The 26,354-nt window shown below is 33.8% G+C and overlaps 1 protein-coding gene and 1 long non-coding RNA gene across 2 annotated transcripts; both read right to left on the minus strand.

Annotated features, from left to right (window-relative positions):
- Positions 1–13,998: 13,998 nt before the first annotated feature.
- Positions 13,999–16,640, minus strand: LOC148601168 (uncharacterized). The gene is made up of 4 exons (XM_088556370.1): positions 16,430–16,640; positions 15,988–16,110; positions 14,653–14,781; positions 13,999–14,062 (listed from the first exon to the last, which is right to left on the minus strand). Exons 1-4 carry the CDS (start codon positions 16,638–16,640, stop codon positions 14,058–14,060), a joined length of 468 nt encoding a protein of 155 aa, XP_088412496.1. The 3' UTR covers positions 13,999–14,057.
- A 31-nt stretch (positions 16,641–16,671) lies between these two features.
- On the minus strand, positions 16,672–22,296 carry LOC148601169 (uncharacterized). Its single transcript, XR_015916994.1, has 3 exons — positions 22,154–22,296; positions 18,063–18,182; positions 16,672–16,798 (listed from the first exon to the last, which is right to left on the minus strand). It is a non-coding gene; the product is annotated as an uncharacterized LOC148601169 (long non-coding RNA).
- Positions 22,297–26,354: the final 4,058 nt, after the last annotated feature.

The following is a 26,354-nucleotide window of genomic DNA, read 5'->3' on the forward strand; positions in this document are numbered from 1 at the left end:
ATGGAAGCATATCTTATGTCATGCAATCTCTTTGATATGTTTGATTTGCGAGGATAAATGCTGTAGTTTCAACACTTTTTTGCAAGGATCAGTTTGTATGAGGACTTTAAAACCTTTTCACCATTAGCATCCATTTTATTAAATAAAGCTTTCAGCTTACAGTTGTTACATGTGAAATCTTAATTCATCTCATGTAGAAAAGCTATTACCGTACGTCATTTTTACAGGTAGATAAATTCAGCAATTATTTTCTAAAGTCATAATCTACGTAATGAACTGTATTTTATACATCGCATCTACCCTAAAGAACTTGAAAATAAATAAAACAACTGATGAAAGTCCCTATACTTTAATAATATCATATGCTTCTTTTAATTACCATATTCTTGAAAAGGTTCCGCGCTTTTGATAAAAAAAAGTATGTTTAATCTTTTTCACTGCAATACATTACCACATTTGTGATATGGAATAACCATTTTACTTAACCTTTCAAGAGCAAAATAAAAAAGATTTTGTTTGAATATTTACAATATATTTCATCGGTTTGTATATGCTTGTATATGTATTTATACTTCGTTTCGTTCTTATTTTGTAGATCATTACGATGATTTCTAAATGTAAGTCCACATTCATATATTCTGTTTTTTGTTTGTTTTTGTTTGTTTTTGTTTTGTTTTTGTTTTTGTTTTTGTTTTTTTTGGGGGTGGGGGGGGGGTGGGGGGCAAACATGCACCATCAAACTACACTTGGTAACATAATATTACATTATCTAATAATTTATTCCGTAGTCGAATAGGTTTATTGCAGGCTTGTCTCAGAGCTCTCTAAAGTTCAATCCTCGGAGGCAAATCATGCTCTATCGTGACCTTTGGTCCCCGACTTAACAATCAATGCGGTTTGTGTAGCTAGTGAGCTTGTTGTTAAGAGTCGATGTAAATTTATGCTCTCCATTTATAAATATAGAAAATTAGTTTTGAGAAATCGTCGATGTGTAAAAGTAGGTTAAGGACAGGTGCATTCAGACATTGGTCATGATTATACACATATGCTATTTGATATAATAAAACTTGATCCTTTAATTCACATTTAATTTTTGCTCTCTCTCTCTCTAGTAGCGTAAAATAAAAATAACTTAAATTACATTTTAATCTGGTAATTGTTATATCAATCTATAAATCATATAATGCCAAAATATCTGACTTAAAACTTCTTTTGTCTTTATATATTAACTGCAGTGTATTTTAATGCGGGATGCGCTTTTCTTTAATTAATGTGCAACGTAGTTATAGCACAAGTTTTAATAGATCTGTTAAAAGTTTACAATACAAGATGAAAGTGAAAAAAATCCTGCAATAATCAGCAAAACAATGATAACTGATTTCTTATGAATAATCCTCGTTTAAAAAAGTAAAACCATATTTTTTTGGCCATGGATCTGTTTCTAAGGGGTGGAAAAATCGAGGTCAGTGAATGATTTTCTTAGTACCATGTTCCGTGTTTTGTAGAGAATAAACATTAAATTAATCCGGAAAGAAATTTTTGAATTTAATCAAATCTTTGAACGTTAACTTCCTCCACTATTTCCCTCTCTCTCTCTAGAAGCGTGAACAAAATTAACTAAAATTACACTTTTAACTGGTAATTTTTATATCAATCAAATTATACAGTACAAATTATATAATAATGAAATATTGAAATATCTTGAAACTTTAAATGTTTTATATAAACATGTATTGGTAATGCATTACATTTTAATTCCGGATGCGCTTCCCTTTCATCAATGTGCAATGTAGTTTTGGCACTAGTTAGTGATTTTGATTACTATTACAATAAACTTGTTAAAAGTTAACAATACAACAGGAAAGTAAAAATAATCCTGCAATACTCAGCAAAACAATGATAACCGATTTATTAATTGGCCATGGTTATGTTTGTAAAGGGTAATAAAAACCAAGATCAATGAATTATTTTCATAGTACCAATTTCCATGTTTTGTGAAGAATAAACACTAAATAAATCAAGAAAGAAAGGTATCTTTATTTTAATAAAGGTACCGTTGTACAAAATAAATCTTATAGGTCTGTCCGATTAGTTAATCATTATCGTACTGTTATACATGAAACGCATGCCATCGAAATTACAATCGATCAATCAAGAACTGAATATTTACGAAAAAAATTGTGAAAGATAAACTATTAATTGGTATAATAGACTGACCTAGTCTTAGATGTTTTTGTCTACTAATACAAAATATGCTAAAACGTAGAGGGCTTATCAAAATTGCTCATCACCTTATCAGAACAACCATTTAACATACAATTCGATATAATAAAATGCTAAAATTGTAATTTGTCACATGTCATTTTGTATTGATATATAATGACAAATGTCATCCACTTTGAGATACATGTTAAAAGAAAAGTACAATATAAATATGATTTAAATCTAATCTATTTTGACACAGAATAACATTTTGTGTTATTGAGTAAATGTCAAAATGGTTCTTCCAAATTATTGTTTGTTTGTTATAATGATGCATCAAGTTACTATTTTTCATTAATTAATTTTTATAAAAATACAGAATTCCTTACGAAATCCTTTCGCTAAAAGTTACATTCTATAGAAGGAACACCAAAACTTCACGATAATGAATATGTTGTAATTGTACAAAAATTGAAGTGCGATATACTATTGTGTTAATTATTTACATATATGTGACTGATGTATTTTTTCTAGTAAATATACTGTTATAGTCTTTATACTGCAATCATGTTTATATTACGTGTTTATTACATGTATTTACCACTTGTTGACCACTACAGTGACGCTACTATTAACAAGAAGTTCATGCACGGTTAGGAAAGTAGGCGGAGCCAAGGTGTTTTATACTGTCACTGACCGTATATCATCAAAAAATATACTGTTAACGCCTTTTGATTGCTCAAAACGAACGATTGCAGTATAATGCCTAATGAATGTCCTTAAAATAAATATAAATCAAAAAGAAGATGCAAACACGTTAAATAATAATATGCAAAGAATAGAATTACATGCATTGCACATTTCAATTTTATCGAAATTAAAAAAAAAAAACTTTTTTAAGCCAAAGACCGAAAGACAAACCAAGAATAAACTCAATAGTAACGCGAAAACCAATCACTTACAAAAAAGTAAACAAAAACATGGTCTATTCTATTATGAATGATACTTCATCAGAGTGATTTGGAGTATGAAACATTTCTGGCCTTTTGGAAGAAAAATCAAGGGAACCAAGGTTTAAGCGGTAATAAAAAAATGTAATCCAGAAACATGGAAAAACACACATACACAACAAAGAACATGAAGTAACTAAAATCATACATACAGAGTAACAAAATCAAATAAGCAACCCGGACTCCACTAAAAACTGGGAGCATGGACCAGGTGCACCGGTAGAGTAAGAAACACCCGCCGCATTGCTCATAATTTTGATTTATCTAATTGTGCATATTTTGCTTTTTATTTTGTTTACTGGTTTGCAACTCACTGGATTCTTTATAAACTCAAAAGAGAAAGGGTGTGCATAAAATGTCTTTTTCTTAAACTTAATCCATGACAAATCGGTTATATTTCTGGTATTAACAATTCACCATATAAACCGACATCATCAAAAATATTAATATTTAGTTTTATAGATAAATCTTATTTTATATCCAAAATATTTCTTTCAGAAATCCAATATACCGAACATCTCCTCGAGATATACCAAAATATAGTGCACATATTGTATATACATAACGTAAAGAATATTCAGAAAAGTAGAAACTTTTTAGAAGATCAACACTTTCAAGAGTGGTTTTGTTTACGATATGATTAACCATAACCTCTAACAGCTTTCATCCTTCTAGTAAATTAGTAAATTGAATTTTACTCATTCATATTGAAAAATCGGTAAGTTTCAAACCTTTGCTACATACATCAAGGTCAAACAATTTGTTGTATTGATCATATAAACGTTTTTTTTTTCGGATATACTAGTATTTTTATATTTATAAACTCTTGGGTCATGTCACTGCCAGGCGATCAAATATCACCTATTGAATTAATCGACACAGTATTCTGAGATGTCCGACCACGTATCACATAAGATGTATTATTTACCAAGATTTGCCATAGCACGATTTAAAACTCCCGAAACACTGACACTTCATACGTGTATTAAATAATGAGATTCAATAATTAAGCTCTTTGGAAATATTCTAGTAGAACTATATTCGGCTTGCTATTTGTTTCAAGTACTTTTGTATGCTCTGAGTTCATATTTTGTTTTGTTTTTAAAGCTGCTGATTACGGTAACTATTCTAAAAACGTAAACGTATTACAAATAAAAGGAGTCCATTCCTTTATTGCAAGCATAATTTCCCTTAAAGTGGTGTATATTTTCTATTAGGATTTTAAAGCGTTTTCAAAATAAACATCTATTATAGTACATAATGCTTTTAGCTTAGAGTTGTATCTTTTAAAAACTTAATCCATTTTTATGGTGTATCCATTTGCACCATGAACACTGATTTATTCAACAGGTCAAAGTTTTCCTTTCCTCGTTTGTCTACCCCGGACTTGACTTTTTATGAGCAGCTCGGCAGGTGTTTCCAGTAAAGCAGAGGACGCTTACCCTACCGGTGCACCTGGTCCATGCTTCCAGTTTTTAGTGGAGTCCGAATTGCTCATTTGCTTTAGTTACTTTGTATGTATTATTTTAGTTACTTTATGTTCTTTGTTGTGTATGTCAGTTTTCCATGTCTGGTCTTTGTCCCTGGATTACATTCTTTTGATTACTGCTATAACCTTGGTTCCCTTGATTACTCTGTAATTTGTGCACTCCCGATAATCAATAGATGCAGATTGTTTGTAGTTTGTGTATTTATTAATTTACAGGTTTGTCGTCATTTTTGTTTTTATCATTTACACATTTTCTATCTAAATGTTTGACGAATGAGATAAACATGTAATGGTATTTGATGGACCGAAAAATTAAAACATAAAGTATCCATTTATATAAAACAATGTACATTACGAAATGTTTTCACTGCTAATGCTAAAAAGAAATGTTAGTCACATCTTTTAAGAATTTGCCCGAAGTGAATGAGTAACTCGAACAACAAAGGTAAATGAGGAACTCGGACTCCACTAAAAACTGGGATCATGGACCAAGTTCGTCGGTAGGGTAACAAGTCAACTCCGGTGTAGACGAAAGAGGACAGGAAAACTATGACACGTTGAACAAATCAGTTTTCAAGTACTGTTGTGTACATCTTTCAAGAATTTTCCTGCTGCAGCAACCATAAACCTAAATGCAAAAGACGATTCAGATCAAAATCTCAAAACTCTACAAGAACTACTCATAGTGGAAAAGGGAACGCCAAATCAATATTTTGTACCGAGAATTCCCTTGATCAGATTTAATGTTGTTCCTATCTAATGGGTTGTTATGATAATTATGTGTTTGTACCAATCCCCCATATACCATAGAATGGGAATCTTTCCACATACAATTGCTGTACAAAAGTTTCATGGTCGTCATCATTGTGCATCGTTACAATGTATTCATCTGCATCATGAAAACTGATTTGTTCAATATGTCAGTTTTCCTTTCCTCTTTCGTCTACCCTGGACATAGCTTTTTATGGAGAGGACGCTTACCCTACAGGTGCACCGGTCCATGCTCCCAGTGTTAGTGGAATCCGAGTTATCTTTGTAACTTTGTATATATCATTTTGGTTATTTAATGTTCTTTGCTGTGTGTGTCTGTTTTCAATGTCTGGCCCTGTCCCTGAATTACATTCTTCCAACAACATATTCCAATGTTATGCATTCAAACAAACTATATGCGGTATCTGTATCTAATAAAAGTAATCAAGGGAACCAAGGTTATAGCGGTAATACAGTACGAAATGACACGATAGGATACCTGTGGGGCAATGTAACGTTTGATTATTTTCCCTCTATATATCGACGTTACAGGTAATTAGTAACATGAGTCAAATTCATTATTCAAGATGCTTAGTAGTACTAACCTTTCTGTCAAATTTTGAATTTTAATCTAATTTTGTTTGAGTTATGCTGTTTTGTTACACAAATACTTCAAGGTTTTTTTTAGTACAAAATTCATACTTTTCTAATCCTTGATGTTTGTATGTTCCAGTAATTTATAAGGGAATTATTTAATATCATCATAAAAGCCAGTAGCCAAAGTATCATAATGAAATGAACATGACATGAGTTAATATGCAAATCTGGGATGCCCTTCCAAAACAAACAGCTTAATACTAAGTACTACATAATTGTTCAATATAATACCAGGCATTTAGAAACTTCCCCAGAAAGACAGCATCAATGAAGGTGTAAGGAAATAGGTAAAAATAATAGCACTTTTTTCTACTTTTCTCACAATTTTAGTTTGTACGAAATTTGGTATTTTGAAAATCAACCAGCTGATGATGAGGAGAGATTCTGACACGGCATTGGACTAAAACATTTCAAATACCTTACTCCTTAAAAAAAATTGCTTATAAACACTTATATTAAATCTGTCTACGTATAAATGCTTTTCTAAATCTGATTGATGTATACAGATTTATTTTATTTTTAAATGTAAGTTTCACGAAATAACACAGGGTCAAATTTGTGCAACTGTCAAGTAGAAGAGCAAAAATTGGGTTACGTAACAGATGCACCTGCGTACATTTGTATTACCTAAATAAAAAAAATAGTACATACAGAGATCACAAAAATGTTTTCACTAAGTGGAAACACACCTTAAGATAAACTATGTAGGACACTAACATCATGCAATAGCTGAACGATGACAACCGAAGCAGTAAATATACATGTAAAGACACATTAATGACCAACATATTATGACCATGAAATCTGCGTCGGTGTTAAACTAGTTTTGTAAGGCCTAAAAAATTCGAAAGATCTTGTGGAGACAATCAGTTCAAGACTATTATCTGAATACAATAGCTTTAAAAACTATGATTTTACAACACTGTATACTTCTATTCCCAACACACAGTTACAATTCCGACTTAAAAACATTATACATCGTTGTTTTTCCAAAGAAGATGGTACACCTAGATACAAATATATAGTTCTTGGAAGAGATTTTTCATACATTGTAAGAAATAATTTCAAATCATCTTCCAAATATACTGATGAAGATGTTTACAAAATGCTGGAATTTTTAATCGACAACATATTTGTCCAGTGTGGTGGACGTGTTTTTCATCAAACGGTCGGCATTCCAATTGGAACAATTTGTGCTCCATTACTTGCTTACCTATTTCTTCACTCTTTTGAGGCAGACTTTGTAGCTGATTTGATCCGAAAGAAAGAATATCGTTTGGCTATATCCTTTAATCTCAGTTTCCGCTATATAAATGACGTATTATCTTTAAACAGTCCTAATTTCGGGGATTTGATACATCGTCTCTATCCCAAAGAACTTGAGATAAAGGATACTACAGGTACTATAAGATCAGCCTCATATCTTGACCTACACTTAGAAATCGATTGTAAAGGAAAACTATTGACCAAACTTTACGACAAACGTGATGATTTTTCATTCAGAATTGTCAACTTTCCTTTCATCTGTGGGAACATTCCTTCAGCACCTGCGTATGAAGTGTTCATATCACAACTCATACTTTATGCCAGAGCTTGCCGAAACTACGCAGACTTTTTGTATCACGCTAGAACTCTAACAAATATGCTTCTGAAACAGGGTTATGTTGCTACAAAATCATCACTACAGAAGTGTTATGGTCGTCATCATGAACTCGTGGATCGTTATGGTGTATCCATTTGCACCATGAAAACTGATTTTTTCAACGGATCATGGTTTTCCTTTCCTCGTTTGTCTACCCCGTACTTGACTTTTTATGAGCAATGCGGCGGCTGTTTCTAGAAAAAAACAGAGGACGCTTATCCTACCGGTAGAAGCATTAAAATCGGTCGATAGCTGTACACATATAAACAGTGTAAAGTTAAGTAGCTGCTTAGTATTAGAATTTCAAAAATATTTTCAAGAATTCCATAAATTAATACTAGGAACCACGCCTTACAGTGAAAACTTGAATTTCATGGTAGCAATATCCACAGACGAGTCGAATACCGATGATTTTAAATTTCAACTTGAGATTCTGAAAGTTGCCACTGTTTTTGGATGCCTATCAAACTTTTTGATATATATGATATTAAGCAAGAAAATAAGAAGTACCTTACGCCAGAAACTCCATTTTTGATATACACTTTCAGGTGGACAGCAGGGGAATTTTTGAAATCATAAAAAAGAGGACTGGGCATATGCAGCAATATATCTATTCAGATAAGGCACACAGGCATTTGCTGATTAAAGTATATGTCTTATCTTATATATGTACAAGCTTCTAAAGCACGATGACAGGCTCACTCTAGTCTTAACAGCAGCAAAATGTGAACTTTGTCTCTTTTGTAGTGTATCTAATAATTATAGGTGGTTTGATTTTTTCAACAATAACGTAATTCTTACTTTAATTCATAAGTATAACAATAACTCGCCCTATCGATAAAAAGTATAATTGGTCATTCTGGGCAGTTGTGACGACAATATTTAAATCTTCAAATGCCATACGACACATTGCTAGTTTACCAGAATGGTGTCTTCTTATAGTGGCTGACGTTCAAACACCGTCGGAAAAAGATTTTCTCTCAATGATTGGACAAACAGCAAATTTTCACACAAAATATCTTTCGGTGAAGGAGCAGTTATATCTGTACCCTTTGTTAGCGAAATCTATTCCGTTCAGTTCATTTTCAAGGACAAATTTTGGGTACATGTATGCAATTCATAACAATGCAGAGTTGATATGGGATTTTGACGATGATAATGTTGGTATGATTACCAAACAAGGGCTACGAAACACAAATAAATACTTGTCAACATGTGACAAGAACAGCGAAAATTTGCTGATAAACCCATATCCATATTTTCGATCAACAAAATTTCGAACATGGCCTAGAGAGTTTCCCTTAGATTATCTAAAAAATGGAAACATTCTACCAAGTATATGCAATAAAACGTCTGACTGGAACTTAGCCGTTATTCAATCATTAGCAAATGGTGAGGCGGACGTTGATGCTATTTACCGTTTGACATTTGATAATAAATTTAACTTTTCAGCGAGGCCTGATATTGACAAGCTATTTGTACTTCCACAGTATACATATACCCCGTTCAATGCACAAGCCACATTATGGGTTTCAACAGCATTTAAATACATGGCTTTGCCAATAAGTGTCAATGGAAGGGTGAGCGACATCTGGAGAAGCTTTATTGCCGAATATTTCTTCAGTAAAATCAATTTAAAAGTTGCGTTTTCGCCACCATATGTATTTCATAACAGAACAAAGCACAATATTATGGGAGATTTCCACGCAGAAACGCCTCTTTACGAACAAAGCGGTAAACTTGTTGAATTGTTATCATCAAATTATTACCAAGACATTGTGAGTCTTTACGATGATTTATACCAAAGATTGTTTTTAGAGGAAGACGATTTGCAGTTCATTAGAGGATGGATCAAAACTTTTCTGTTTTTATCGAGATCCAAAGCGTTAGAAGACATTAATTCTGAAATAAATAAAAATGATGATTGATAATAAGTATTTGTTAGAAAGTAAGACATGAAAATTCAATTAAGTTCATTAGACTTAGAATGTTTATGTAACGTTGCGCATACCTTCCGCTCATGATAAACTGTCAGCAACGTAACAGATAAGAAAAGTAAACGTTTTGTTCGAAAAGATTTTTGTTATATTAATAAGTAAAATGATCTGTAATATTTAAGACGGAAGGTTAACTAAACACACTAATTAAAAATATAAATTGTAAGTCAAACAATTTGTTATCAGGTTTTGCAATAAGCAAAGGCCTAAAGTCGTCGATAAAGAACTTTCATCGAAATGTGTGTCGAACAAAGCTTGGAAACATAGTTTTCATGAAAAATTATATAACTGCATACCAAATATCAACCCGCTTTTTAACACTGCAACCTAAACCAAATATTTGAAGTCGGTTGATTAATTTTTTTTGTAAGAGTAATCAAGGGAACAAAGATTCTAGTGGAAATCCTAAGAATATAATCCAGAGTCAAAGACCAGACATGGAAAACAGACACACATAACAGAAATCATAAAATAATCAAACTAATACAAAAGAATATGAGTAACTCGAACTCCACTAAAAACTAGGAGCATGGACCAGATGCACCTATTAAGACGATTTCCTCATTGCCTGATTCAGGAGTCTATTATGCAGATATTCATGGCGTTCAAGGAAATCAAAGTAATTAGTACTTGCTCTATCGTAGCGAATCAATTGTGAAATACAAACACCATATGAAGAGATGAAAGGATATTGCTGCAAAAGTAAGGAAAATTCGAGATGTAGGTCCAAAAAGATGCAGAACAATCTGTTTCTGTAGTCTTCTTTATCTCGAGCTCTAGTGGATATATTGAGGATAACCATTTATCAAAATAAGGGTTGTTGATTGACAATACATCATCTGTATATCTATCTGTAATTAGCATCTTTGAAATATCATTTTACGAGGTTCTGAAGAAATTCTGCCCTGTATGAACATAAAAACAAATCGGCTAGGAGAGGAGCACAGTTAGTGCCATTGGAATGCAAACTCATTTTTGAAAAAAAACTGTGACAAATATGTAATCAATGAGGAAATCAAACATATCGCAAACCTGCTTTTCTGTGTACCACACTTTGCCCTCTGCAATGTCTTAGAACGAGTGATCAAGGGAACCAAGGCCATAGCGGTAATCAAAAGAATATAATCCAGGGACAAAGACCAGACATGGAAAACAGACATACACAACAAAGAACATAACGTAACTAAAATCATACAGGCCTTTCTAGAAACACCCATCGAGTTGCTCATAAAAAGGGATGTCCGGGGTAGAAAAAATATATGGATTTGTAAATGACTACAACATAATTTTTTGAAACCGCAAAAGATTTTCGTTTCCTTTCAAACGATATTTCAATTTATCATGTGGTGACATGAAAGTCACACGCAACACAAACATAACATAATCAAAGTAATACATATACAGTAATAAAAGTATATGACCTGATCGTTCTCCATCCAAAACTTGAAACATGGACCAGCTGCACCGGTAGGGTAAACATCATTTGTTTTTATAGGAACACCAGGCATAAAACGCAAGTTCGGAGTAGACAAGAGGAAAGGAAAACTATGACGCATTGAAAAAATCAGTTTTCATGGTGTAGATGGATACATCGTAAGGATCCACGAGCTTATAATTATAACCATAAAACTTCTGAAGTGATGACTTCAATCTTGTTGCAACATAAACCTGTTCCAGAAGTCTAATTCTAATGAATTCTTGCGAGATACAAAAACTCTGCGTAGTAACGGCCATCTCTGGCATAACGTACGAGCTGTGATATGAAAACTTCATACGCAGATGCTGAAGAAATGTTACCACAAATGAAAAGAAAATTGACAATATGGAATGAAAAGTCATCACGTTTGTCGAATAGTTTGGTCAATAGTTTTCCTTTACCATCGATCTCTAAGTGTATGTCAAGAAATAATGCTGACTTTACAGTATCTGTAATTTCTTTATAATAAGATTTTGGGGGTAGATGTGATGTATTCAAAATCAAGATCTTTGCGGTTGTTATCCAACTTTTCGGTTTTTGATTTGATATTGACATATGTTATAAGGACTTTCCTTTTCATCAGTTTGGTAATTTTGTTACTACCCATATGTAATAAATGCAGATACGCCCTAGGTTTTGTAACTTTGTTTTTTTTTATTATTATGAGACGTTTCATTTATTTTTCAGTCTACTTCATAAACTTATAAAAAAATTTCTAATGACACCATTTAAATAAGTAAATTAATTTGCTATAAATACATTAGCGCTTATTCGAATCGATGTTATTTGCTTTTTTTAAAGAAAAAATGTTCATATAAAAGTGTTCATGATAAAAACTTTAAGTAATTTCTGAGAGCAATTCAGCATTTAAAAGAGTCTTTTAACAGCGATGTTTTAAATATTAAATTCAATCTGTTGTTATCGGATGTGATTTGATTTATACCAATTTCATCAGAAAAGAAAAGAAAAGACACTGTAGAATAAAAAAAGCGGTTGGTCATAGGAAAATGGTAAACACAGAAAACATGGAAAAGTAGTTTCTTTACATGAAAATGTATGAATAGGTGTGGACTCGAACATAATAGTGTTAGTTTGCGTTATAAGCTGTAATTTAGACCGATATTTTAAAGTAAAATTGAATGGATATTCTAATGATGCAACAATTCTAAAATAGATATAAAGATGATGGTTTCTAAGGATACAGACACTTCTTTTGTTCTTTGTAAAGATAGAGAATGTAGACTTTATGATATTCTCAAAACTGATCATGACAGTTGTATCTAAGAAGGATCAACTTACTGCCGCGGAAATAACGTGTACCGTTTCACAAATAAAAAAAAATTCTAACCAAAGCATTCTATCTCTCTTCATTGTATGGTGACTCATGTTATAGTGTTATTAAATGGTTATTTGTTTTATAAAGAGGCCTGTATTAGGTACGATTTTGTTTGTTTGTTTGTTTGTTGGGGTTTAACGTCCGAGCAGCAATATTTCAGCTATATTCAGACGATGAACATGAGATGGAAGATAAAATGAACATGAATGATGATGAAATGAAGAAGGGATGGGACACAAGGACAATGGGGTCGACAAATTTTGATTGCCACTGGAAATATGGAGAGGTGGGTAGGGTCGGGCAATTTAGCCTCCTTTGGCGGAGCCCTATGGTTCCTACTCCGAGAGAATACCACAGTAGGGTTCTTTAACGTGCGAGGAACGTGGCATCTTTCTCAACACGGTACGCCACTATGGTTTGCGGTCAGGTTTTCTGTATTATAGCCTGACAACCCCAGCATGTAACACGCCAGGGGTACCCCATTCCAACACCTGGGGCACACATCCCAGTTGCTGTGTGGGCCGAGCACCCTAGCCCCCGGCTAGGCTTCTGAGCACTATTTAGTCGCCTTTTACGACAAGCTTAGCGCTGCTGCAGGCCTATTCATTGAATGTATTAGGTACGAGTATTAGATCGAGTTAAGCAGTATAGTTACGAAGCAACGCCGAGGCACATACTCTGTATTAATCTGTATTGGTTTTTACTATTAATGTTGGGATTCAAAATTACTGCAAAAATGCTTACATATTAAGTATCAGTCTTTCTAAAATCTGACAGAAGGTGATTCATGCATGTTAAAAACCCACTGAATTCAGTCCTATTTCTTGTTCAGAAACACTTACTGGTCACATAACCAGTCTTAATTTTGCATTACGTTGTTGCGCTTTTGAGAAAAAAATCATATAGATTGTACATGAAATTGGCACTTTGGAAAAGTTATTGTTCTTGACTTAGCTTGATTTTGGTTTATTTTTGTGGGAGATGAATGCATGATTTTCTAAAAAGTGCAGATCTGAATGCAGAAAAGATTGTTCTTATGTGAAAGTATAGCATATGCAGACTGAAAAAGCATCGTTTGTTTGGTGAGTTTTTCTGCACTTTGTAGGTATGATTTTAGTTACTTTATGTTCTTTGTTGTGTATGTCTGTTTTCCATGCCTGGTCATTGTCCCTGGATTACATTCTTTTGATTACCGCTATAACCTGGGTTCCCTTCATTACTTTTTCTCGATGAGCGGTGATTCTCTACTAACGACTGGAATGTCGATATCAGTAGAAAAATGAATACCTCAATTTGTCGAAATTTTAATGATCGCAAATTGGAATTTTTCAGACCTTTCTATATGCATATTCATTAATTGAAATCATGTGTCATAATTGTGTTATTGCGTACATTTCTATCTACATTTTTTGCAAATAATTAAAAAAAAACACTTGAATATTTGAGTGTGTTTTACTATAACTAAGCCTTTTTCAGACTGGCACCAACCTATTCCACTTAACCTGAAAGAAGAAAAAATAAATTACATTTTTTGGCAAACCAATTGACACAAAATGGTGATAAGTGTTTTGTCGGTATAATGACCACAAGAGGAGAGAGATAATGTGTCAAAGTCACTATAACCCTACCGAATAGTAGAAAGAAAAAAAGTATATGGGTATTGAATTAGCGATGAACGATTTCCTACACTCATGAAATATAAAGTGCACTTGTTTGGCAAAATAAGCACCATACTGTATCCTTGAGATTAAAAAAAAATCAGAATCACGGAAAATTATGAATGTTTAGATGTCTTGATTTTTGACACAGTAGCTAGACAAAACATGATTGAGCTAAAAGAGTATGTTTTTGTTTGTGTTTTACTACTCAGCGAGCCATTCTTGTTTTGATGCCATGAAAATATTAAAAACGGCTTCAAAACGATGTTCAAAGTTAGAAATAATCGAAACACTAAGGATAATGTTTCAGCAATGAGGATTGCATTCTTGGCTGAATATTAAAAAAAGAACAAAATGATTCAAATTACATTTTTCGATGGGTTTCACTGCAAAATGTTAGGTAAGTCATTATCGAGGAGGTCAACTATACCTACCAGATGGACAGCAGATTGCATATGCATCATTAGGTGCAATGTTACACGAATAGCCTTTTGGGCAGTCTTCACGTTCAGAACCTCTACCGCAAAATATTCCATTTAATGGTGGACCAAACTTGCATACCTCTATAAAATATAATATCATTTACATTGATTTGAAAACAAAATTAATCTATACATTTTGATTAAAAATTGCGATGGTTTAGCCACAACTTGGCATATATATATATCAGGAAAAGCGCAAATTGCTTATTAGGTTCTTCATCCGGTGCCTTAGTGGTGTACGGGTTGCTCATTTAATCTTCAAAATCTCTGTTTTACATTATTTGTGTTGTTTTTTGTTTGTTTTCGCAGTCTTTGTCCCTTGGTTATGGAAATTTTGTTTCTTGTTCTATCTAGTATATTATGTTATTGTTTTTACGACTCAATTCTAAATGATTTTATGGATTTTATGCAAACGTACAAATTTGTACTCAAATAATTTCTGTCAGTTTTGTTACTTATATTGATGACATCCATCATGACGATTGGTTTCCTATGCAGACGTTACAAATTAACTAACTAGTTAACCTTGGTATCCTATAAATAAGTTCATATAGTAAAATCACGTTTGATAAAACGAAAGCAAAATCTTTAAAGCTGCTGTTTTAAAGGATTTATTGCTGTCCGTAGTTGATGTGTAAACACTATAAATACAAATTGTCTTTTTTCTCTTATAAGCGATCTCCAACACTTATATACTTTCGCTTCTTCGGAGTAGACCTTCAATAAAAGTCGGATGATGGCTGGAAGAAAGATGTAGAAACTTACCCACCTTCCAGAGTTTATTTTTAGACTTTGTTTTTTTTTTTAATATATAACGTTTGATCCTTATTGGTTAAAACGAAAATGGATATAATAAATATGTCAAAGAGACAAAAAAGAAACCCAACAGAATGACAAATGTCATCTCAAAGCCATTAATAGGTCTTCAATGAACAATGAGGAAACCTTCGCAACAAAAGGTAGGCTGGCCCCAACACAACATTAAACATGGGTTGTCCAGCAGCATAAGAATAAAATTAAAGGGAAAACGAAACAAGACATACAGAGACCAGAAATTCATGACTTGGGACAGGTGCAAAATATGTGGTGGGGTTAAAGTTCTTTGGCGTGATCAAAACACTCCTCTTTTGTATGTTTTGATATTAGTTTGTTTTAATTTTCTTTGATTTCTGTGCGTATGCACATTTGCCACTTCATTTTCAATTAGTGAGAAATTGTTTTATTAAGTAGACGTAAGACGTGTATTCTACGCGCTTAAACGACTCGTTATTTGCCAGGTATCCTTACGCTGACAACACACAACTCCATTACAGTAATATCCTTTAGGACAACTCTGATTATTTGGACTTTTCCCGCAATACACCAACCCTGAACTTCCTGTCTTTGTAAGGGGGTTCCCGACGGGACATGCTGTAAAGCAAAGAAATAAAAACAACTTTTAGCAAATATCTATCGATACGAAATTGTAAAGGTTCATTTATGATGAATAACACTTAAAATTTCTATATTATTCTTGGAACGTTGTACAACTATACTAAATCTACAAATGTATTCAATTAAATCATGCTTCATAAATAATTAAGGAGAATGTAAGAGAAAACATATTGATAAAATGAAAACATATTCATATAAAACATTGTTTTAAGGTAAGTAAGTACGTTACAAGGAAAACAGACATTTATCTTTAAATGCAATAAACACAATTTCTTTTTTAGTTATCAGAACTTACGTGGTGTTTTAATTCCACCAGTTGGAAATGAACACACATGACCACACCCATTCGAGCAACATTTCTGTGTTCCTGGACAACTAGCATCGCCAGTACAAAGTTCAGGGCAATGACCAACTGTATTTGAGGAAGAGGTGGACAAAACCCTGGTTTTACCACAGGAAGTACCTCTATACAGCGTTTTTATTTTGATTATCAAAATATGTATCATATTATGGAACGCATATTTATTGTTTTGCCTACCATTTGGGCAACATCCAAAATATTCATCAGCCGGTCCACCCAAACAATGATATCCTGTCGGGCATTTATTAGAGCTTGCAACCATTCCACATGACAAGGTTTTATGTGGGGAACCGTGTTTACAAGCTGGAAGAGAATCTCAAAGATAAAGGATTTCAATTTATTCATTATTAAAGCTGCATTAGCTGTCAAATTCGTAATATTTGTTTCTGTTGAAATATACTTTAACTTTGAATTATTTCTACTAATTTGTACTTTTCCTGTATAATTTCATTTGATATCTACACATAAAATGCATTAAATACATGAGATAGATGTCTATATATTTATTGTCTTGCAAGACAAAAACTCGACCTAGATAACTTCGTATGCATGTGACTTCTGGTGACCTTAATCCGCGCATGTGCTGTAAGGGTCGCTTCTTTAGTAACAAATCTGATTTGAAAGCGAAAGTGCTTATTCAACAGCAAGGAAGACCGGCGGACGCAATACTTATAACAAAAAAGTTCGAAAATAACGCAAGGATCCTTTTGAAATTTACGTATTGTGATATAATGTGGCTCAAATATGGTCATTATTCATTTGAAAAAAAAACTAATCAAGAAATAGATGAAATGAAATGAAAACAAAGCACGTGCTTACCTGTGTATCCGTTACTTTATTGTTTTACCAAGGTTAAAGTATTTGTAACCCACGTGTATGTCCTGTGGGCATTTTCGTAAGTAATGGCGAAAAATAATTAGATCAGAGCTATCAATCTTCTCTGATTAAAAAAAAACGTTATTTTCACAATACTCTGTAGGTATAATCGACATTGATTGCCTCAATTGCAATACTACAAACTTATTTCATTGAATCAGCAGAATTGAGTACATTCAAAACTGAAGAAATTTGACAGCTAATGCAGCTTTAATCTCTAGACGATGCATTTATAAAACTTTAAAATTGTAAAATTTAAAGCAACCATGTCGTGACAATTTTTGGAGTTTCGAAGGTGAATGTATGGATTAAAGAAGTAGCTCAATATTGTGTTCGAATGATAGTAACTGGGGAACTAAGATGAACACTGACGGATTTGTGTATTAAAATTAGTTCAGGATATCAAAATACTTTAAGCTAAGACTATTTTTGTCTCCTATGTTATCGGCCTTTTATGTGATATATGCATTAACAAAATTCATAAGTTTGGATATGCAAATTAAACATTCGTGTTAGAATGTGAAAATATTGCCGTCTAAGGGACAAAGATGATATAATTGAACTGAACAGACCCTTTGATTTAAATCAAAAACGAATTCGTTTCAAATACTTATATTTATACAATATTGTTATGAAGTAACTGATAGTTGTCCGATAAACACTAAAGTAATACAATAAGAAATAGACTTACGAATTGGACAACAACTACCAGGACCGCCAATAGGAGATCTAACGCAATAATATCCAGTTTGACACGGTCGATTCCCGGGTCCAATAATGCAATCATGAATTGGAATTCCTGATGGACACTCTAAAATATAAACGTACATATCGATTTCTTCATATCATGCAAACAATAATACCCCTAGGATTCTTTCTGTAAATGAACACACACACACACACACACACACATACATATATATATATATATATATATATATATATATATATATCAATGTAACAAAAGATGCTGTTGTTTGTTGATGAACAGGAAGTGAAATGTTCATGTTTTGATAATAGAACAAAATATGAGGAGGAATGAAGCTTAAAGATGCAATTTTAAAGAAGACACTTGCACTTGGTTATAGACAACAACACATTTATGACTAAGTCACAGCATGTACGCATTTATCATAAACATATTCACACATTATAGTACTTAACTTTGCACATGTGCAAAAAAAACAGAAGTTCTTTATTACAGTACTTTGTACTTCTTGTACCTAGATACAAATATATAGTTCTTGGTAGGGATTCCTCATACTTTGTAAGAAATAATTCCAAATCATCTTCCAAATATACAGAGAAAGATGTTTACAAAATGCTGGAATTTTTAATCGGCAACATATTTGTCCAGTGTGGTGGACGTGTTTTTCAACAAACGGTCGGCATTCCAATGGGAACAAATTGTGCTTCTTTACTTGCTGACTTTTCCTTCACTCTTATGAGGCTGACTTTATAGCTGATCTGATCAGAAAGAAAGAATATCGTTTGGCTAGATCCTTTAATTTCAGTTTCCGCTATATAGATGACATATTATCTTTAAACAATCCTAATTTCGGGGATTTGATACATCGCATCTACCCAAAAGAACTTGAGATAAAGGATACTACAGACACTGTGAAGTCAGCCTCATATCTTGACTAACACTTAGAAATCGATGGTAAAGGAAAACTTTACGACAAACGTGATGACTTCTCATTCAGAATTGTCAACTTTCCTTTCATCTGTGGCAACATCCCTTCGGCTCCTGCGTATGGAGTGTTCATATCACAACTCATACGTTATGCAAGAACTTGCCGAAACTACGCAGACTTTTTGTATCGCGCTAGAACTCTAACAAATAGGCTTCTGGAATAGGGTTATGTTGCTACAAGATTGAAATCATCACTACAGAAGTTTTATGGTCGTCATCATGAACTCGTGGATCGTTATGGTGTATCCATCAGCTCCATGAAAACTGATTTATTCAACGGGTCATAGTTTTCCTTTCCTTGTTTGTCTACCCCGGACTTGACTTTTTATGAGCAACTCGGCGGGTGTTTCTAGAAAAGCAGAGGACGCTTACCCCACCGGTGCACCTGGTCCATGTTCCCAGTTTTTAGTGGAGTCCGAGTTGCTCATTTACTTTTGTTACTTCGTATGTATGATTTTAGTTCCTTTATGTTCTTTGTTGTGTATGTCTGTTTTCCATGTCTGGTCTTTGTCCCTGGATTACATACTTTTGATTACCGCTATAACCTTGGTTCCCTTGATGACTCTTGAATAAGTTTAGATGTATATGTATGATGCCTTTATAGAAGTAGTGTGAAAAGGCCGATTCTACCGCACATGCAGAAATCCTGCATAAAACCCCCAACCCCGACAGCCAAATGCAAACGGACGACATCCCTATTGAGCATAGGGTAAATACAAGAATTATGGCTTTCGTATCGATCGAAGAAGACTTCATCAGTGAAGATTTCTTCCAGGAAAAGGTTGAAGAGCAGAGTCAGGAAGCTCTGAAATGGGAGGACTTACCCATCGGGGTAATCTACAAGATCACGGAGGTGATAGAGGTGGATGGAAAGTTCGGTATGTCTAAGATCCACACCTTGAAGGATAGACAAGGAGAGAGCACCAAAGTATGGACTTGCCCTACGCTCAACAAAGAAAAAGATCCCTTGCAAGGAGCAGACGTCCGGAGCACGGGATTCAAAGTGAGCAAAAAGTCCAAACAGGAATACCTCTCCTATGATCTGGTGAGGAAGTAAAAAAAATAACCGAGGGCTAGGGGTTCGAAATTTCCCGATCCAAATTACTGGATTGGGAAATTTGTTTTTGGTCACTTGAGACTTTGATCTGGAGGATTCTGGAATAAGTGCAGGGATCGAGGCGTAGCCGAGCGAGGCGCGCGTTGGAAGAACCTCCTTATGGCGCATGCGTAGTAAGGTCTTCACTAAAAGTGGTGGTGGTGGTGGAAGGTTTTCGCAGCTGCTGCTTTTCGTCGTAGTAGAAGCCAAGACATTTCACAACCCCTGCAAATTCAGATTCATCGATATCATCATCCTCCAGCGCTTTGCTCACTGCATCTTCGATCTTGGATTGGTAGGATCTGGCGATACGCACGGTATCTTCATGCTTTTTACGCTTTTTAATCTTTAATCTTACTGTACTACATATGCCAATAACCATAGTTAGAGTACATGCACATGTATTTTGTTAGTTTTCAGTGTAAATTTCTTGTTCACAGACATACAAATGTAAACTGCAAATTTTGCTAAGAAATATGGCTACACTGTTCTACACTAGCAATAAAAACAGTATACCTATCACCAATTTTGAAAATTTCTGTGTACATACAAAGTATATGAATAAATAATGTATACCTTCAACACTTACCTAGTACATTGTACATGTAAAAATGTCCATTAAAATCTGCTCTTAGAAAAGGTCTACTTTTGGTAGCCTTGACATCCAACACATTTTCAATGCACTTTCATGGACACAGAATTTCAAACATAACTGAGTCTTTCTTGCGTCATAAAAATCCTGTTTCTTACTTTATGATCTGCGTTCTAAATAAATGTATCTGGTATATCTTGACAATGTACTAAAAAAGAACCATATTGATCATTAGTTATGACTTACATGGATATAAGACACATGTACATTGTATTACTATCTCTCTAAATTCCACACTGAATAGTACATGCAGTATCAACAGGAGACACCTATATAAACTGAAGGGCCACTGGCCCGCGGGGTGATATAGGTCGAGGGTTGATACTACATATCAAACAGATTTTTGCATGTCATGTTCATTCTTTCTTATATTTTATCTATACAAAATGTACTTCAAATATGTTCTGTGCAAGGTATGATATATGATATGCAATATATGTCTAGGGGTGTGATATAGGGTATGCCATATAGGTATATGGGTGGTATTTAGAGAATGCGATATAGGTTCATGGGTATGATATATAGTATGTGATATAGGTCTAGGCGTGTGATATAAGGTATGCAATATATGTCTGTGGGTGTGATATATAGGGTACTTGAAATGGGTTTAGGGTGTTATATACGGTATGCAATATAAGTCTAGGGGTGTGCGATATAAGTCTAGGGGTGTGATATACAGAAGGCAATAAAGGTCTAGGGTAGAATGCAATATATGTCTAGGGGTGTGATATACGGTATGCAATATAGGTCTAGGGTGTAATATACATTATGAGATATGTCTACGGGTGTGGTATACAGTATGTGCTACAGGTCTAGGGGTGTGATATAGTGTATGATAATTATAATGGGGTATGGGATAAAGGTCTATGGTCGGTAGGGAAGTCTGGATTTTAGGAACATGTACAAGTGTATGTGTTAGCTCATGTGTCTACTCGCATCCCAAGAACTTTATTTCACTGGATACTCCTCCTTTTTGATAGTTCAAGATTACCTTCTAAATGTGATGAATATGCCACATGACCTCCTTTCATCCTTAACGTTGAAACAGACACATTGTTTATGTCTCTGCTTTGAAATCATAATAATTTAACAATTCTGTTTATTTTCTATTTTAAATACTTCATTTGCTACATGTATGTACATGTGTGTTTACCATTTTATTTTATTTATGCACATGTACATGTAGTTATTAACATATATGTACACAATGCTTGTATTTTATGTACGGAAGATAAATTAGTGGGATCAAATTAATCACAAATGAATTTTTTCAATAAAAAGGAGGGATGTCAACCCCATGCACCCTCTCCTGGATCCGCCACTGTAATCTATACTTACTACACAAAAAGTGTACATTGCAGCTCCGAAAATCCGTCATTAGAAGCCCCCGACATCTTCATTAAAAGGATCAGATCGAGAGAAATAAACTGGCAAATCTCGATTGAGCTTTCCTCACTGCGAGTGCGAATGTTCGGGTCAATTAGACAAAATTAAAAAGCTTAACGAAGCGCAACATGATACGACCGCAGTGGTCGAACCCTGGTCGAGTTGGGGAAAATGTGGACACAATATTAGTTTTTGACACACTTAAGCGTAGGGACTTACAATTCATTATGGACACAACTGGTTTGGACACCACAAAACTTGAAATTCAATCAAAATTGTTAAAATCAGACCAAAAATTGAAAAGCAGATGTGTTTGGCGTGTCCCCTTTGACCCCTTATAACACGAATTCTAGTATGGCACCCTTGGCGTATAATATCAAAAAATTCCTAAATAGTTAAGACCTAAAGTCACACCCCCTAAAAATAAATCCCGGCATTCCTTTTTTTTTTGTATGACACCTTGTGGTAAAATTTCAAAGGGTTCTATATATTCACATCATCCAGTTATTGTCTGTGTGTCATGAAAAGGCCAGTTTTTACCCCATTCAGTCCCTTAATTCCTAAACGGTTCAAGTCACAACCACAAAAATCAATGTCAGACTTCCTGTTGTAGTATGACACCTTGTGGTATAATTTCATAAATATCAAAACACTTATACCCAAGTTATTGAGTGGACGTGGAAGTGTCTACGGACGACAACGCCGACGCAGTGTCTGTAGTATCCTTTATCTCAAGTTCTTTTGGGTAGATGCGATGTATTAAATCCCCAAAATTAGGATTGTTTAAAGATAATACGTCATCTATATAGCGGAAACTGAGATCAAAGGATCTAGCCAAACGATATTCTTTCTTTCGGATTAGATCAGCTAAAAAGTCAGCCTCATAAGAGTGAAGGAATAGATCAGCAAGTAGAGGAGCACAATTAGTTCCCATTGGAATGCCGACCGTTTGTTGGAAAACGAGTTCACCACACTGGACAAATATGTTGTCGATAAAAAATTCCAACATTTTGTAAACATCTTCTGCATATTTGGAGGATGATTTGGAATTATTTCTTACAAAGTATGAGGAATCCCTACCAAGAACTATATATTTGTATCTAGGTGTACCATCTTTTTTGGAAAAAAACAACGATGTATAATGTTTTTAAGTCGGGATTTTAACTGAGTATGTGGAATAGAAGTGTACAGTGTTGAAAAAATATAGGTTTTTGTGCTATTACATTCTGATAATAGTCTTGAACTGATTGTCTCCAAAAGATCTTTCGAATTTTTCAGGATCCACCTTGAATTAATACCACTACGGGAGTAACACATTTTGTGATAGGACTGCAAATTAACTTTGACAGCTGTGAGTATAGAAGTTAAAAGTTTTGAAAAAGTTGGGTGGTACAACGTGCAGATCCAGCTATGTAACGTTGTTTGTATGGATTCTTGTGGAGTTTAGGAATCCAGTACATAGACGGTAAATCACAGTCATCGTCTTTGGTAGAGAGACCAAAAGAGGATAGCACAGATTTATGGTTTTCCACAGTTTCTTCTTTGGAGAGTGTGGTAGCAGTATAGGTCTTAGCACTGCTGTTATTTTCTACGCCTACCTCTGATAATAAATGTTGGATGTAAGACGTTTTGCAGACAAAAACAATGTTCTTTTGGGCTTTGTCTGCTGGTACGACAATATACTTGTCGTGTACAGTAGACAATGTTTTTGCTACATCGGGGTCTTTGAAAACTGATGTAGCATTGGCACTAATTGACCTACTTAAAACTGTTATTTGTTTCAAAATTAAAGACCTCACAGCCTTTAACCACTCTGACAGAGAATCAATGTCTTCTTGTTCTCGTTTTATCCATTTTCTTGCATAGTCCTCCACGGCATTCATAAGAACTTTAAAGTTATAATTCCAATTTATGGAGTGTGGTTCACGGTCCTTGGGACCTTTACAAAGAATATTCGTTTTCGATGATGAACAAATCTCCCGTAACGACGTGACCGAAAGGACCATTTTTGAATGTAGCGTTTTTGCAAGAACAGTCAGGTGGTTTAGTCTTGAAGTCCTCAATCTCGAGGTTCTGCAATAGCTTTTTATAACTGAAAATTTTGGATGCAATGGGTGAAGTATAGGAATATGAAATAAAGTTTGTCTTTTTAAGAAATTGATAGATCAAATTCAGTTGAAATGCACTATGGAAAGATGGCAGGAAAATTGTCCGGCCCTTTCCCCTGTATAGCCAGTAAAAAATATCTATGTAACAGATGCTTCAGAAGAAATCTAAATAACTAGATGTATTGAATATATTTGAGGAAAATAAGACCAAACTGAGAAAAAAATTATGTGCCATCCATTCGTACACAGAATGGTACTTCAACTATATACATAATAACGTAATTTATCAACAGGGTTAACCAGGAGGCTCAACATATTTCTTTATAATTCTGACAAATTTACATACAAATGTAGTCTCAAAAGTTCAAGTTTATCATTTAGGTTCGTGGCATATTAGAAATTAATAATATTGGGACGTTGATAAACATTCCTACTAATAAACATCTTTCCTAGATTGATTTAAAAAAGGACATATCATTATATAGTGAAACTCGTCACCAATCTCATTCATATTGCAGAGAGTACATTATCTATATTCTCCTTGAACGTTAGTCCATCTATCATGCCCAATAGGTAAACGATGGTTTGTTGTTCAAAATCTATAACAACAAAACCAAAAAATCTTTATCATTAAATGTCGAAGTTGAAATGCTTTCCAATTTTCATTAATCACATTGTCCCACTATCGTTGGAACTGATCACGTAGATTGATTGTCAGTTTCAGCCGTATATCACTTACAAATGTTTGGGAAATCAATATATATGACAACCTAGTATCTTCTTTTATTAGAAGAATTAACTAAGGAAATGTGACGATTTTGTGAATGCATAACGTGCATTAACGTATACACAACAGAACATAGCTTTGATGGTTTTCCTGCTAAAAGTTTAGTCCAATGAGAAATCATTCTCTGCTTCACATCTAAAATAAGCGGATATCGTCCAAGTTCACAGTATACCATACAATTTTATGTTGTAATTCTCAAATTCAGTAATGATTTACAAAATTTAAGATGCACTCTTTCAGTACAATCAATACATGTATTACTAAAGCTCCGTACCTCTGAGTCATATAGAAGAATGGGCTTTATAGTCTTATCAAATATATCTACATTTTGTAATTGACAGAAGATTCAATTTGATAAATTGTGATATTTACCCCTTTTTAGAATTTCATACATGACTCTTCGCCCTCTATCTGCTTGCAATTGTATTGCTTTTGCAAATTTGCCGGTTTTTGATAGAAGTATCCCTGAACTCATTCACAATGTCAATATTTCTGTTATTAAACAATAATCTTGGATTATTTGTTATTCTGACATAATGATTACAAAAACACAACACTTGTTTTCTATACATCAACTTTAAGTCTCCACGTTACACAATACTGATGAAAACAATCTGTTAATCTTTTGGTGTTATAAGTATAGTATCATCTGCGTGAATATGGCAATTTAAATATTTTCATAAATAAACTTAATTCATTTTCTATTTCATCTGACAACGAAGTTATAATCTAAGATATCATTCTTGTTCATAAAGTCTTCTAAATCATTTAATAACAATGCAAACAAGAAAGGTGAAAGGTTTTCACTTGGTCTAACTCCAATTTCACGAGGGGAAATATTCTGATATTCTGGTGTACATTTATCATAAACAATCCGTTTACATATTTTGTATAACACTGAACATTTTACCATTGATACAATGTACTAATTATAATACATTCATGCCATAGCCCATCTCTTCAAACTATCAAACGCCTTCTCAAGATCTACAAAGACACAGTATAACTTAATTTCTCTTTTTCTGTTTCAGAGTTTCAAAAAATGAATATAGGGTAAATAAATTATGTACAGCTGAATATCCCTGGGGAAAGCCATTCTGATTTTTTTCAGTAATGAAAAATTTTCCTAATAACTGTTAAGGCGTTCGCTCAAAATAGCAGTAAAAAGTTTGCCAATGCAGCTCACAATTGTGGTCGGCCAAACGTTTTTAGTGTCATCACTCTCATCCTTATTCTTATACAATGTATATTGGAATGA

Source organism: Perna viridis, chromosome 12, assembly GCF_037379345.1.
Source record: "Perna viridis isolate PV_CMFRI_1.1 ecotype Kerala chromosome 12, ASM3737934v1, whole genome shotgun sequence".
Taxonomy (NCBI): Eukaryota; Metazoa; Mollusca; class Bivalvia; order Mytilida; family Mytilidae; genus Perna; species Perna viridis.